General features: G+C 38.8%; 1 protein-coding gene and 1 pseudogene across 4 annotated transcripts in view; one reads left to right on the forward strand and one right to left on the reverse strand.

Moving 5' to 3' along the window:
- PPP4R3B (protein phosphatase 4 regulatory subunit 3B) overlaps nt 1-11,954 on the reverse strand; it is a 70,971-nt gene that overhangs the window by 40,628 nt on the left and 18,389 nt on the right. For all 4 annotated transcript variants that reach the window (XM_008067212.2, XM_008067211.2, XM_021717154.1 and 1 more), the window contains exon 4: nt 10,004-10,627. In XM_008067212.2, the coding sequence (XP_008065403.1) occupies nt 10,004-10,627 (624 nt within the window). The remainder of the gene's footprint in view (nt 1-10,003; nt 10,628-11,954) is intronic.
- Nucleotides 421-6,503, forward strand: LOC103269640 (annotated as a pseudogene).

The following is an 11,954-nucleotide window of genomic DNA, read 5'->3' on the forward strand; positions in this document are numbered from 1 at the left end:
ACTCATAAGCAGACCCTGAACATTTATCATAACACTACAAGAAAGGTACTGGCAGTAGTGGGACACTGCCAGTGGAGGAGAGAGGGGGACACGTAACATCACCAAGGGTAACCGATCCTAAACCAGGTGAAGTGAGAATCAATGGGAGGTCCAAACTATACCTGTACATAGATGACTTATGTACCCAATCCTGTCTTGTATCCCACATCTTTAAAATATATGTCATTTTTAAAAAGGCATTTGAACATTTTACATATTTAATTAGTGATACAGATGAAAAGTTAGAAAAAATTTTTTTCAGTAACCAAACCACAATATCTGCAAAAAAGGGAAAATAAACAACTAAATCACTGATCCAGACGGATTAATTTTAAGCTTAAGTCTTATCTATTAAAACTTAAGTGTATGACAGACCTTAAGATGGCAACTGGACAGGTCTGACTATGATAGTCTCCGCAAAGGACCAGGCAGAGATCTGCATTGCTCCGCTCAGCTCCACCCAGTCTCCAACTTGGGACCTAAGGACGAGGCAGAGATCTGCATTGCCCCGCCCAGCTATGCCCAGCCTCCAACTTCAGACCTAAGGTAATCTCATCAAACTGGGAGACATAAAAGCCCCTCCCCCATGCTGGATCAAACACAGACAGGTCAGATATGAGCAGCAGACTTGACAGGCAGCAAGCCAGCTGAGTCCAGATCTGATCCACTCTCCTTCCAAAGTAGGCCTGGGGCATCTGATCCAAGCTGTGAGAAACCCTATCTGCCTGCTCTGAGAGCAGAGGGGAGGTTACAGGCACAATCTCTGAGCAAGTGTGGTTCCTTGTTTTTATTTTTAATTTTTAATTTAATTTTATTTTAGTTTGAGTTGGAGTCTCACTCTGTCACCCAGACTGGAGTGCAGTGGCCGCTCCTGGCCACCGCAGCCTCGACCTGCTGGGCGCCGGCGATCCTGCCGCCTCAGCCTTCCAAGTAGCTGGAACTACAGGCGCATGCTACCATGCCCTGCTATTTTTTGATTTATTCGTAGAGATGAGGTCTCGCCAAGTTGCCCAGGTGGGTCTCGAACCCACGGGCTCAGGCAATCCACTCACCTCAGCCTCCCAAGGCAAGGGATTACAGGCTGAGCCACTGAGCTCGGCTATTTTTAAAATTTTTATGTTTGTTTTGCTCATTTTTGTTTTAGCTTTTTTTCCTGTTTTTGATAACATTTTCTTGCTTGCTTCATTTGTTATTTTACTGATTTTTTTCCCCTCTATTCTTTTGACTTCCTGTTTGTGTATGCGAAGAGTACATCAATAAGCACATTTTTGTTGGACTGTGTGTTTGTATGATTATCTGTATGCTGCAGTTTTTTTTTTACTCTTTTGTGTCTTTGTGTCTCTTTTCACTTATTAGTTGGTACATCTGTCTGTTTTCCCCCTCACTCTTCTCTCTCTCCAACTTCTTCTTGCCACCCCTCCTCCCTTTTTCCATTATTTCCCTTTTCCTTATCTCATTTTGCTTCCCAGGAGCAAACCTACATTCCCACTGCATGGACAGATTTTAAGGCAGTGGGAAGTGGGTTCCAGGGTGCCCATATATCTGTCAGTCAATACTGGGATCTGTAGATAGATTTTGAATCACAGCTCCCCCCTCAATTAAACCTCTAAACTGCAAAAAGTACAGCCCCCAACCCACAGTCCAGCTTCAGAATTGAACAAAGCCAGAAGATCCACATAAGGAAGAACAGGAGACTGAACAACAGAAGTAAAAGCAACCCTGCCATCCCTGAACACCAGAATTAAAGAAGATGAGGGGAAAAAAAGGTGGGAGAAAGGAAAATCTACACAAATGAAGAAAACCCAAAAGAAGACTATGGGTCTCACATACACCCCTGGGAGGTCAGACACGGAAAACAGACTTCAGAATGAGTAAACACTGAAGAGCCCCCAGAATGACTGGTCTCAAACTACAAACCCAGATATCAAGATATTAATAGAGAGAATAAAAAGAATTGAGGAGAGACAACAGGAAAATAAGGAGTTGATAACTGAGATAACAGCAGTAAAAAATACTGTGAACGAAATAAATATCAAACTGATAAGCATGAAAGCAGAATTAAGCCAAGTAGAAGAAAGAATCTCAGAGCTTGAGGACCAAAATATGGAACTAAACCAAACTGTCAAAAACATAGAAAACAAGCTTTAAAAGACAGAACAAAACCTTCAAGAAATGAGTGATTATTTCAAGAGGCTGAACCTAAGAGTAATTGGACTTCCTGAGGCAGAAAGAGAGACAGAGACTACTCTGGAACAAACATTCCATGAAATTATTCAAGAAAACTTCCCTCATTTCATCAGTGATGCGACCATTCAAACACAAGAGACTCAGAAACACTGCAAGACAACAAATGAGAACACCAACTCCTAGACACATAGTAATTCGCCTAAGCAAAGTAGGTATAAAAGAAAAAAAATCCTACAGGCAGCAAGAGAAAAAGACCAGACCACCTAGGGGAAGGCCAACTAGAATAGCAGCAGATTTATTTATAGAAACACTTCAGGCTAGGAGAGCCTGGAGCCCAATCTTCAAAGTTCTCAAAGATAAACAATCTCAACAAGCTCTTAAGTTTCATCAGTGAGGGAGAATTAAAATCTTTCCCAGACATTCAACTCCTAAGAACTTATGCTGCCTCTAGACCAGCTCTACAAGAAACACTTAAGAAAGTGTTAAACACAGAAGAAAGGGAAAAAAGAACAACGTTCTTCACAAGAGTGCAGGAAAAAGACTGAAAACACACATGAATCGACCCCCAAATCAAAAGAAAGACATCAAACAAACAGAAACAACAACAACTCTATAAGAACCTCTTGACAGGGATAAACTCTCACATTTCAATAATTAGCCTGAATGTGAATGGACTAAATGCATCACTGAAGAGACACAGAATGGCAAAATGGATAAGATATATTGTCTCCAAGAGACTCATCTTTTGGGTTGTTTATTGTCTCCAAGAGCTCACCAGAAAGGACACTCACAGATGGGAAGCAAAATTTCAGGTGAACGGCATACAAAAGAAAGCAGGAGTTGCAACCTTAATATCAGACAAAATATCTTTTAAGCGATCAAAACTTTAAAAAGATACAGAAGGTTGCTATATAATGATGAAAGGCTCAATCCATCAACAGGAAATATCCATCCTAAACATATATCCACCTAACACAGGAGCACCAACTTTCATAAACAGCTTCTAGGCAAACTGAAAAAAGATATTGACTAACACTATCACAGCTGGGGACTTTAATACCCACTCACAACCCTAGGCAAATCATCAAGACAAAAAGTCAGCAAGGATATCCAGAACCTCAATGTGAGTCTTGACCAAATGGACTTAATTGATACCTACAGAACACTCCACCCAACGATAACAGAATATACATTCTACTCATTACCACATGGAACGTACTCTAAGATTGACCATATCCTTGGTCATAAGTCAAGCATAAACAAATTTCTTAAGATTGAAATTTTGCCATGCACCTTCTCAGACCACAGTGGAATAAAAATAAATACCAACACCAACAAAATTCCCCCCAAACCCACAAACACATGGACACTAAACAGCATGATGCCAAGTAACTCCTGGGTCAACATGGAAATCAAAACAGAGATTAAAAGATACCTGGAAATAAATGAAAATGAAGAAACATCTCACCAAAAGTTCTGGGATGCCATGAAACAGTAGTAAGAGGGGAATTCATATCTCTACAAACACACATGAAGAAAATGGAAAGATTACAAGTTAACAGCCTAACAAGTCACCTAAGGAAGCTGGAAAAGCAAGACCACCAAAACCCTAACTTCAGTAGAAGAATTCAGATCACTAAAATAAAAGCCCAAATCCGGGACACAGAGTCAAAAAGATAATACAAAAAAAAAAAAAACCAACAAAAAACAATGAAACAAAAAGCTGATTCTTTGAAAGGATAAACAAGATTGATGGTCCCCTAGCTACACTGACCAAGAAAAAAGAGAGAAAAAGCCCATATAAACACAATCAGAAACACAAAAGATGAAGTCACAACTGACCCTGAAGAAATACAGAAGATTATCAGAGACTACTATGTACACTTGTATGGAAGCAAACTTGTAAACCTAAAGGAAATGGAGGACTTTCTGACATCACACAACCTCCCCAGGTTGAAACAAGAAGAAATTGAGACCTCTGCAAATACATCAATAACAATCCAGGAAATTGACTACATCATAAGAAAACTACCTACAAATAAAGCACTGGACCAAATGGCTTTCCAGCAGAATTCTACAAAACATACAAGAAGGACCTGATACCAATTCTACTGAAAGTATTCCAGGCAATTGAGAAAGATGGAACTCTCCCCAAACCATTTTATGAAGCTAATATCACATTGATACCCAAGTCAGATAAAGATCCAACAAAGAAAGAGAACTACAGGTCAATATCCTTGATGAACATAGATGCTAAAATTCTCAACAAGATCCTAGCAAACCGGATTCAACAATACATCTCAAAAACCACCCACCCTGACCAAGTAGGCTTCATCCCTGGGATGCAAGGCTGGTTCAACATTCTTAAGACCATAAATGTAATTAAATACATCAACAGACGTAAAAACAAAAACCACATGATTATATCATTAGATGCAGAAAAGCTTTTGATAAAATCCAGCGCCCCTTCTTGATAAAAACCCTCGAACATGTAGGCATAGATGGAACACACCTCAAAATAGTAAGAGCCATCTACAAGAAACTTACTGTCAGCATACTGCTAAACAGAAAGAAACTGGAACCACTTCCCCTGAAAATTGGAACAAGACAAGGATGTCCACTGTCACCCCTCCTGTTCAACATAGTTTTGGAAGTTCTAGTTAAAGCAATCAGAAAAGAGAAGGCGATCAGGAGTATCCAAATAGGAAGAGAGGAAATCAAGTTATCCCTTTTTGCAGATGACTTGATTTTAAACCTCGAAAACCCAAGAGAATGTGTCAAAAACCTACTTGCACTTATAAAAGGACTTTGGCAAAGGCATAAAATAAATGGTCTCAGGGTAAAAAATAAATGTGCAAAAGACAATCACATTTCCATACACCAATAATAAATAAACAGAAATCCAAATAAAAAGCACAATTCCACTCACAATAGCCATAAAAAAATGAAATACCTTGGTATCTTCCTAACCCAGAGATGTGAAAGACCTTTACAAAGAAAACTACAAAACGCTGCTCAAAGAAATCAAGGAGGACACAAGCAAGTGGAAAAGTATTCCATGCTCATGAATTGGAAGAATCAACATTGTTAAGACGTCCATTCTAGGGTGGCCAGTGGCACCTGGGGGATGGGCAGCCATACCAGCTGGCAGGCTGTGGCAGCCGCCCTGACAGCAGCTTCTGCCCCTTGCAGGTGGTGGTGGTGGCCAACCCACCTGGTATGAGTTTAAGCAGCAGCGGTACAGTTACATGGAGCTCTTGGAGGAGGACCTCAAGCAGCTGCTTGCACTGAAAGGCTCTAGCTACAGTGGACTTCTTGAATGACATCATGTTCACATCAAAAATGTAGAGCACATTATAGATAGTTTACGGAATGAGGGAACTGAGGTTCGTCTGGTAAAGAGGAGAGAATATGATGAAGAGACTGTTCAACAGGCAGATGCTACCACAGCTGCAGGAGGTGATGGCACAATGCTTCTGGCAGCATGTAAAGTCTTGGACAAACTTAAACCAGTTATAGGAGAAAACACTGATCCAGAACCATCTGAGGGTCATCTATGCCTGCCTGTGCAATATACATATTCCTTCCCAGAAGCCTTACAGAAGTTTTCTTGTAGTGAGTTCCTGTGGTTATGGAGGCAGCAAATCAGGTTATACCTTGAAGGGACTGGCATAAACTCTGTTCCTGTGGACCTTCACGAGCAGCAACTGAGCTTGAATCAACACAGCAGAGCCTTTAACTTGAAAGAGCTCCTGATGAAAGGTCTGAGGCTTTAGGACCACAGCTTCTGCCAGTCGTCATTGGGGAGAGTCTATCATCTAGGGTCTCCTACTATGAGATTTCAGTTGGTGATGGTCCGTGGGAAAAACAGAAGAGTTCAGGACTCAATTTGTGTACTGGAACAGGATCAAAGGCCAGGTTCTTCAATATTAACAGGGTTGCAACTCAGGTTGTGGAAGATGTTTTAAATAATTGCAAAACGACAAGGAAATTTGAATCTTCCACTGGACAAAGAGTTGGTAGAGAAAGTAGCAAATGAATATAATGAGTCACTGCTCTATAGTCCAGAAGAACCAAAAATACTTTTCAGTATTCGAGAACCAATAGCAACAGAGTTTTCTCAAGCAGTCCTCAGTATTGTCTGTGTTCGTTCATGTTGTTGGGATGCCTGTATGGTTGTTGATGGAGGAACTACTTTCGAGTTTAATGATGGTGCAATTGCTTTGATGATGATCAATAAAGAAGATGAGCTTCGAATTGTGCTTCTAGAACAATGAAGGATTTCCTCAGATAACAAATATTGATTACTGGGAAAAATATTTTTACTGCAGAAACAGACTACCAGTCATAAAGCTATATTTTTTGGTTATTGTTGAGACTGGTTGCCCCTGGCTTAAAGATGACAAAGAAAGTGAGATTTGTATTATTCTTCTGTTGGATTCTGATAGAAAAAAGTTTACTGTGTAAGAAAATGGATGAACTAAATTGATAAGGATTGATACAGTGATATTTCAATATTGCTTAAAATCGGTAACCAAGTGTGCTGATACATTTTTACATTTAAAAATTCAAGCCTAAATAAAGGATTAAATATTTAGGATTTGAATAAAAAGATATCCATTCTACCTAAGGCAACCTACAGATTTAAAGCAATACCCATCAAATTACCGGCAACATTCTTCTCAGACCTAGAAACAACAATACAATAATTCATATGGAAACATAAACGACCACGAATAGCCAAAACAATCCTCAGCAAAAGGGGGGGGGGAAAGCAGGAGGTATCACTCCCAGACTTTAAACTTTATTATGAAGCTACAATAATCAAAACAGCCTGGAATTGGTACAAGAACAGGCATATAGACCAATGGAATAGAATTGAGATTCCAGAAGCAAAACCTCAATTTCTCAACCAACCTCTGTCTTCGACAAAGCCTCTACCACCAATCACTGGGGAGAGGAGAACCTATTCAGTAAATGATGCTGGGAAAACTGGCTGACCACATGAAGAAGATTGAAACAGGATCCCTACCTATCTTCATACAGAAAAATCAACTCTAAATGGATCAGAGACCGAAACGTAAAACCTCAAAGTATAAGAACCTTAGAAAATGCAGGAGACACTCTTATGGAAATTGGAACTGGCAACCAATTCCTGATCAAAATCCCAAGTGCCCAGGCCATAAGAGATAGATAGACAAGTGGGACATTATCAAACTGACAAGCTTTGGCAAAGTCAAAGAAACCATCAAGAGAGCAGGGAGACAGCCCGCAGACTGGGAAAAAATATTTGCCAACTTTATGTCTACCAAAGGTCTAACATCTAGGATCTACAAGGAACTCAAACATGCTGAAAAGAAAAAAACAAACAGCCTCATTACTAAGTGGGCAAAAGATATGAATAGACAGTTCTCAAAAGAAGACATATGAGCAGCCGACACATGAAAAAATGTTCAGACTCACTAGTCATCAAAGAAATGTAAATTAAAACTACACTGAGATACCACCTAACTCCAATGAAAATGGCCATCATCAGTATCTCAAAAAATAACAGGTGCTGGAGATGATGTGGTGAAAAGAGAACACTTCTACACTGTTGGTGGGAATGTAAACTAGTACAGCCTCTTGGAAAGCAGTGTGGCGATTCCCGAAAGTTCTAAAAATCGACCTTCCATATGACCCCACAATCCCCCTACTGGGAATATACCCAGAAGAACTCAAATCACTTTATAAAAAAGATACCTGCACATGTTATATTTATCGCAGCATTGTTCACAATAGCAAGAACATGGAAACAACTGTGCTGGCCATCTAAAGAGGACTGGATAAAAAAAATGCGGTACATACACACAATGGAATAATACACAGCCATAAAGAAGAACAAAATCATGAACTTCATAGCAACCTGGATGGACTTAGAGTCTATAATACTGAGTGACCTTTCACAGAAACAAAAGGACTGAGTATCACATGTTCTCACTCATAAGTGGACCTTGAACAACTATCATAATACTGTAAGAAAAGGACTGACAGTAGAGGGAAACTGTGGGGAGTGTGGGGGGGGGTGTGGGATTGGCAGTAGTGGAAAACTGACTGGGGAAGGGGGGGTACACCCGATAACAAGGGTACCTGCACAATGAACATCTGTATACTTAACCATGAATTGTACCCCACAATAAAAAACAAGTGGAAATATACAAGAATGTAATATGCTGAAATGTCAACACATGAGATAACTGTCCTCTATCATTTATAGAAAGCAGAGAAATTAAAACTTTCCATTCTGAAAAAAAAAAAAAATTTTATTTTATTTTTTTAGAGTCAGATTCTCACTCTGTTACCCAGGCTGGAGTGCAGGGGTATGATCACAGCTACTGCAGCATCCAACTGCTGGGCTCAGGAGATTCTTCCACCTCAGTCTTCTAAATAGCTGGGACTACAGGCATGCACCACCACATCAGCTAATTTTTTTGACTTATTGTATAGTCAAGGTCCTGTCATATTGCCCAGGCTGGTCTTGAACTCCTGGGCTCAAGCTATTCTCCCACCGTGGCCTCCCAAAATGATGGGATTACAGGCATGAGCCACCATGCTTGGCCCATTTGGTAAACTTCTTAATGTCTACCTTAACAGTAGACACCTAGATTCTCATGTTTTTGTGCAATATGTTATTTGGGCTGAAATATATATAAAAAATATAGCCTCCCACTGACATGAAACCGAAAAGAGAGAACCTCATAGACTCCTCTGAAAAGGTCTCAGGGACCTCCAGATGTCCACAGACCACACTCTAAGAATCATAATATTAAGTATATAGTAGCTGCTCAATAAACTGACTGATAGAGAAATAACAAAAGCAGTTAGAAAACTGAATATACTCTAATAACATAAATAACACAAATTCTTCAAAAGCATGCTTACTATACTATTAGGGTATAAAGGATTAATATGATAAACATGGTATGAAACACTTTTATAACTCAAGGGGACAGAATAAAATGAACTTCACAAAGCAAATAATGTGACTATCATTTCCTGAAAATTACTGAGTGTTTCTCAATCTGGGCTGCAATCTGAATTATCTGGGAAGCTTTAAGTACACATAATCAGACATACCCCAATAATAACTATCTCTCAAATGGAATTTAAAATACTTTTTAAGATAGCTGCAACCCCCCACCCCTACCCCTGTCCCCTTTTCTCCACTCTCAGCCCCATTTCTTTTTTCTGGAGGGTGTGGTGAAACAGAAAAAAAAAACCATGTTTAATAAATGGAGAGTGTTCTTTAAAAAAAAAAAAAGCTGCATCATCAGTATCCATAATAGGCAAATTCACAAAGACAGAAAGTAGAACATTGGTTACCAAAAGCTAGAGGGAGAACACTAGGAGTTACTATTTAATGGGTATAGAGTTTCTATTCTGGATGACAAAAAGTTCTAGAAATGGAAAGTGGTTACTGCTGCACAACACTGTGAATGTACTTAATGTCACCGAATTGTACACTTAAAAATGGTTAAAATGTGAAGTTTATGTTATGTATATTCTACCTCAAGTTTTTAAAAATTAAATTTAACAAACCAGTTCCATCACAGACAACTTAAAAATATGAAAGGTTGCATTATAGCCACAAGATAACATCCTGTTTTCTATATCAGAGTACATTTAAAATAAACAAACATATAAAAATCTTTGAAAAACAAAAAAGAGGGCATAAAGACCAGTTAACTATTTAGGGAAAAAAACTTATGAAAAACAATTGTGAAAAATATTTACTTACCTGCAACATGCTGACTATCTCAACTTTGTTGAAGAAAATAAAAGACGTAAGAGTAGAAAGAAAATTCTCTTCAAAAACGGATGGTGTGGGCAAAATGATGTCCTGAATGTACTGTACTCTGTAAGTCTGATGTATTTTTTGCCTTAGTTCAGAGTCTGTTATTGGTATAACTTCCTTAAACTTTGCAGTTTTGGTCAAGAATTCTCTATGTCTTTTTGGCTGAGCCAAAGCAGGGTCATATTCAAGACATCCCACGACATCCATGATACACTCATCAGAAAACATTACCTCAAAAAGAGTTGCCTTATTTAGGAATAAGATTCCTCTAATAATTTCATACAAATGGTGTAGGCCTTCAGTATTTTCTAGGTTCTCACAAGCTTGGAACAACTGCAGTAGTTTTTTGATATAGCCTTCATTTTCCAAGGCCAGAGCCAGCTTTTCCCTACGGATAGGTGAGGAGAGAACTGAGGTAACTAAGTCAGCAATCTCTTCAAGTTTATTAAGTTCACACGAAGGTAGATCAATCAGATGACTAGTTTCAGGCATTTCTTCAAATCGTTCTTCTTCTGATTCATCAATGAGGTCCTGTGTGACTTCCACTGAGGGGTCCTTACCTTGAACCTAGAAATATCCAAGTACAGATAATTACCTTAAAATACAAAAGAATTCAACATTTTGGATATCAAACCACTGACCACTGAATTTAAGTAAAAATACCTTGCAAGGAATACTAAACTAGTCTCTGCTAATTAAAAATGAAATCAAGTGGGCAAAATACAAAGTTTAGAGTTGATTTTTTAGTCTAAGCAGGTGACTACAGATCATTTCACCTACAAATTTCTCAGCCTATAACTTGAAGTTAACTCTGATCCCTGATAATCTTAATATTTCAGCTGATGTTATATAGATTTATGATGCTATATAATAACCATGAAGAGTTGTTTATTAAATTCACTATATATAACAACTTTGAATGCTGCAGGAAGTAACTGTTCTACTTATCCCCCAAATCACTATGTGTGACTCTTAAAGCAACCTATCACATCATCACACTGACTTGACAAAGACACTGAGTTCAAACTGAAACCCCACTCCTCATATATTCAGTGAGAAAATATACAATTTCTTCAGATTACTTTTGAAAGTGACTTTTGGAAAAACATTTGCTTTTGCTGTAAACTTAAAACTGCTCTAAAAAATAGTCTATTTTTTAAAAATTGACATTCAGTTAACATCTGTGATAAAGCCTCCAAGTTCTAATACCTAGATAAAGATCCTAACATAATTAACAACTATTTTATAATTCAAGTTGACAGCTCAAGGTAAGAATGGTCAACATAAATGTTTTATAATGAATTACTCTATTCACCAACAAAAAATGTTTAGAACTTTACTCTGCTTAAAATTTTTCTAATGGGCATAATAGCGCATACCTGTAGCCCAAGCTACTTGGAAGGCTGAGCTGGGAAGATCAGGAGTTCAAGGCTGCAGCGAGCTATGATCATGCCACTTGCACTCCAGCATGGGTGATACAGTGAGACACTATCTCAGAAAAAAAAAAAAAAGGTCGGGCACTGTGGCTTATGCCTGTAGCTCAGCACTTTGGGAGGCAGAGGTGGGAGGACTGCTAGAACTCACAAGTCTGGGACCAGCGAGATCTTATCACTACAAAAAATTAAGTAGCACCAATAGTCTCAGCTAGCCAGGAGGTGGAGGTGGAAGAATCAGGGAGTTGAGGCTACGGTGAGCTAGGTATCATTGCACTCCAGCCTTGGTGACAGTAAGACCATGACTCAAAAACAGTAAAACATCCATAAGTAAAACAAAATCACATAAAGCGTAAAAATATATTTTTTTCCAATTCCTAATACAAGGGTGGAACTATTCTCACTCTTCTCTACCTCAAAACATTCCAAATGTCCTGAGCAGAAAAAGTTTCACAAATGTC

The sequence above is a fragment of the Carlito syrichta genome, unplaced genomic scaffold, assembly GCF_000164805.1.
Source record: "Carlito syrichta isolate Samal-C Ts95f unplaced genomic scaffold, Tarsius_syrichta-2.0.1 Scaffold309408, whole genome shotgun sequence".
Lineage (NCBI taxonomy): Eukaryota > Metazoa > Chordata > Mammalia > Primates > Tarsiidae > Carlito > Carlito syrichta.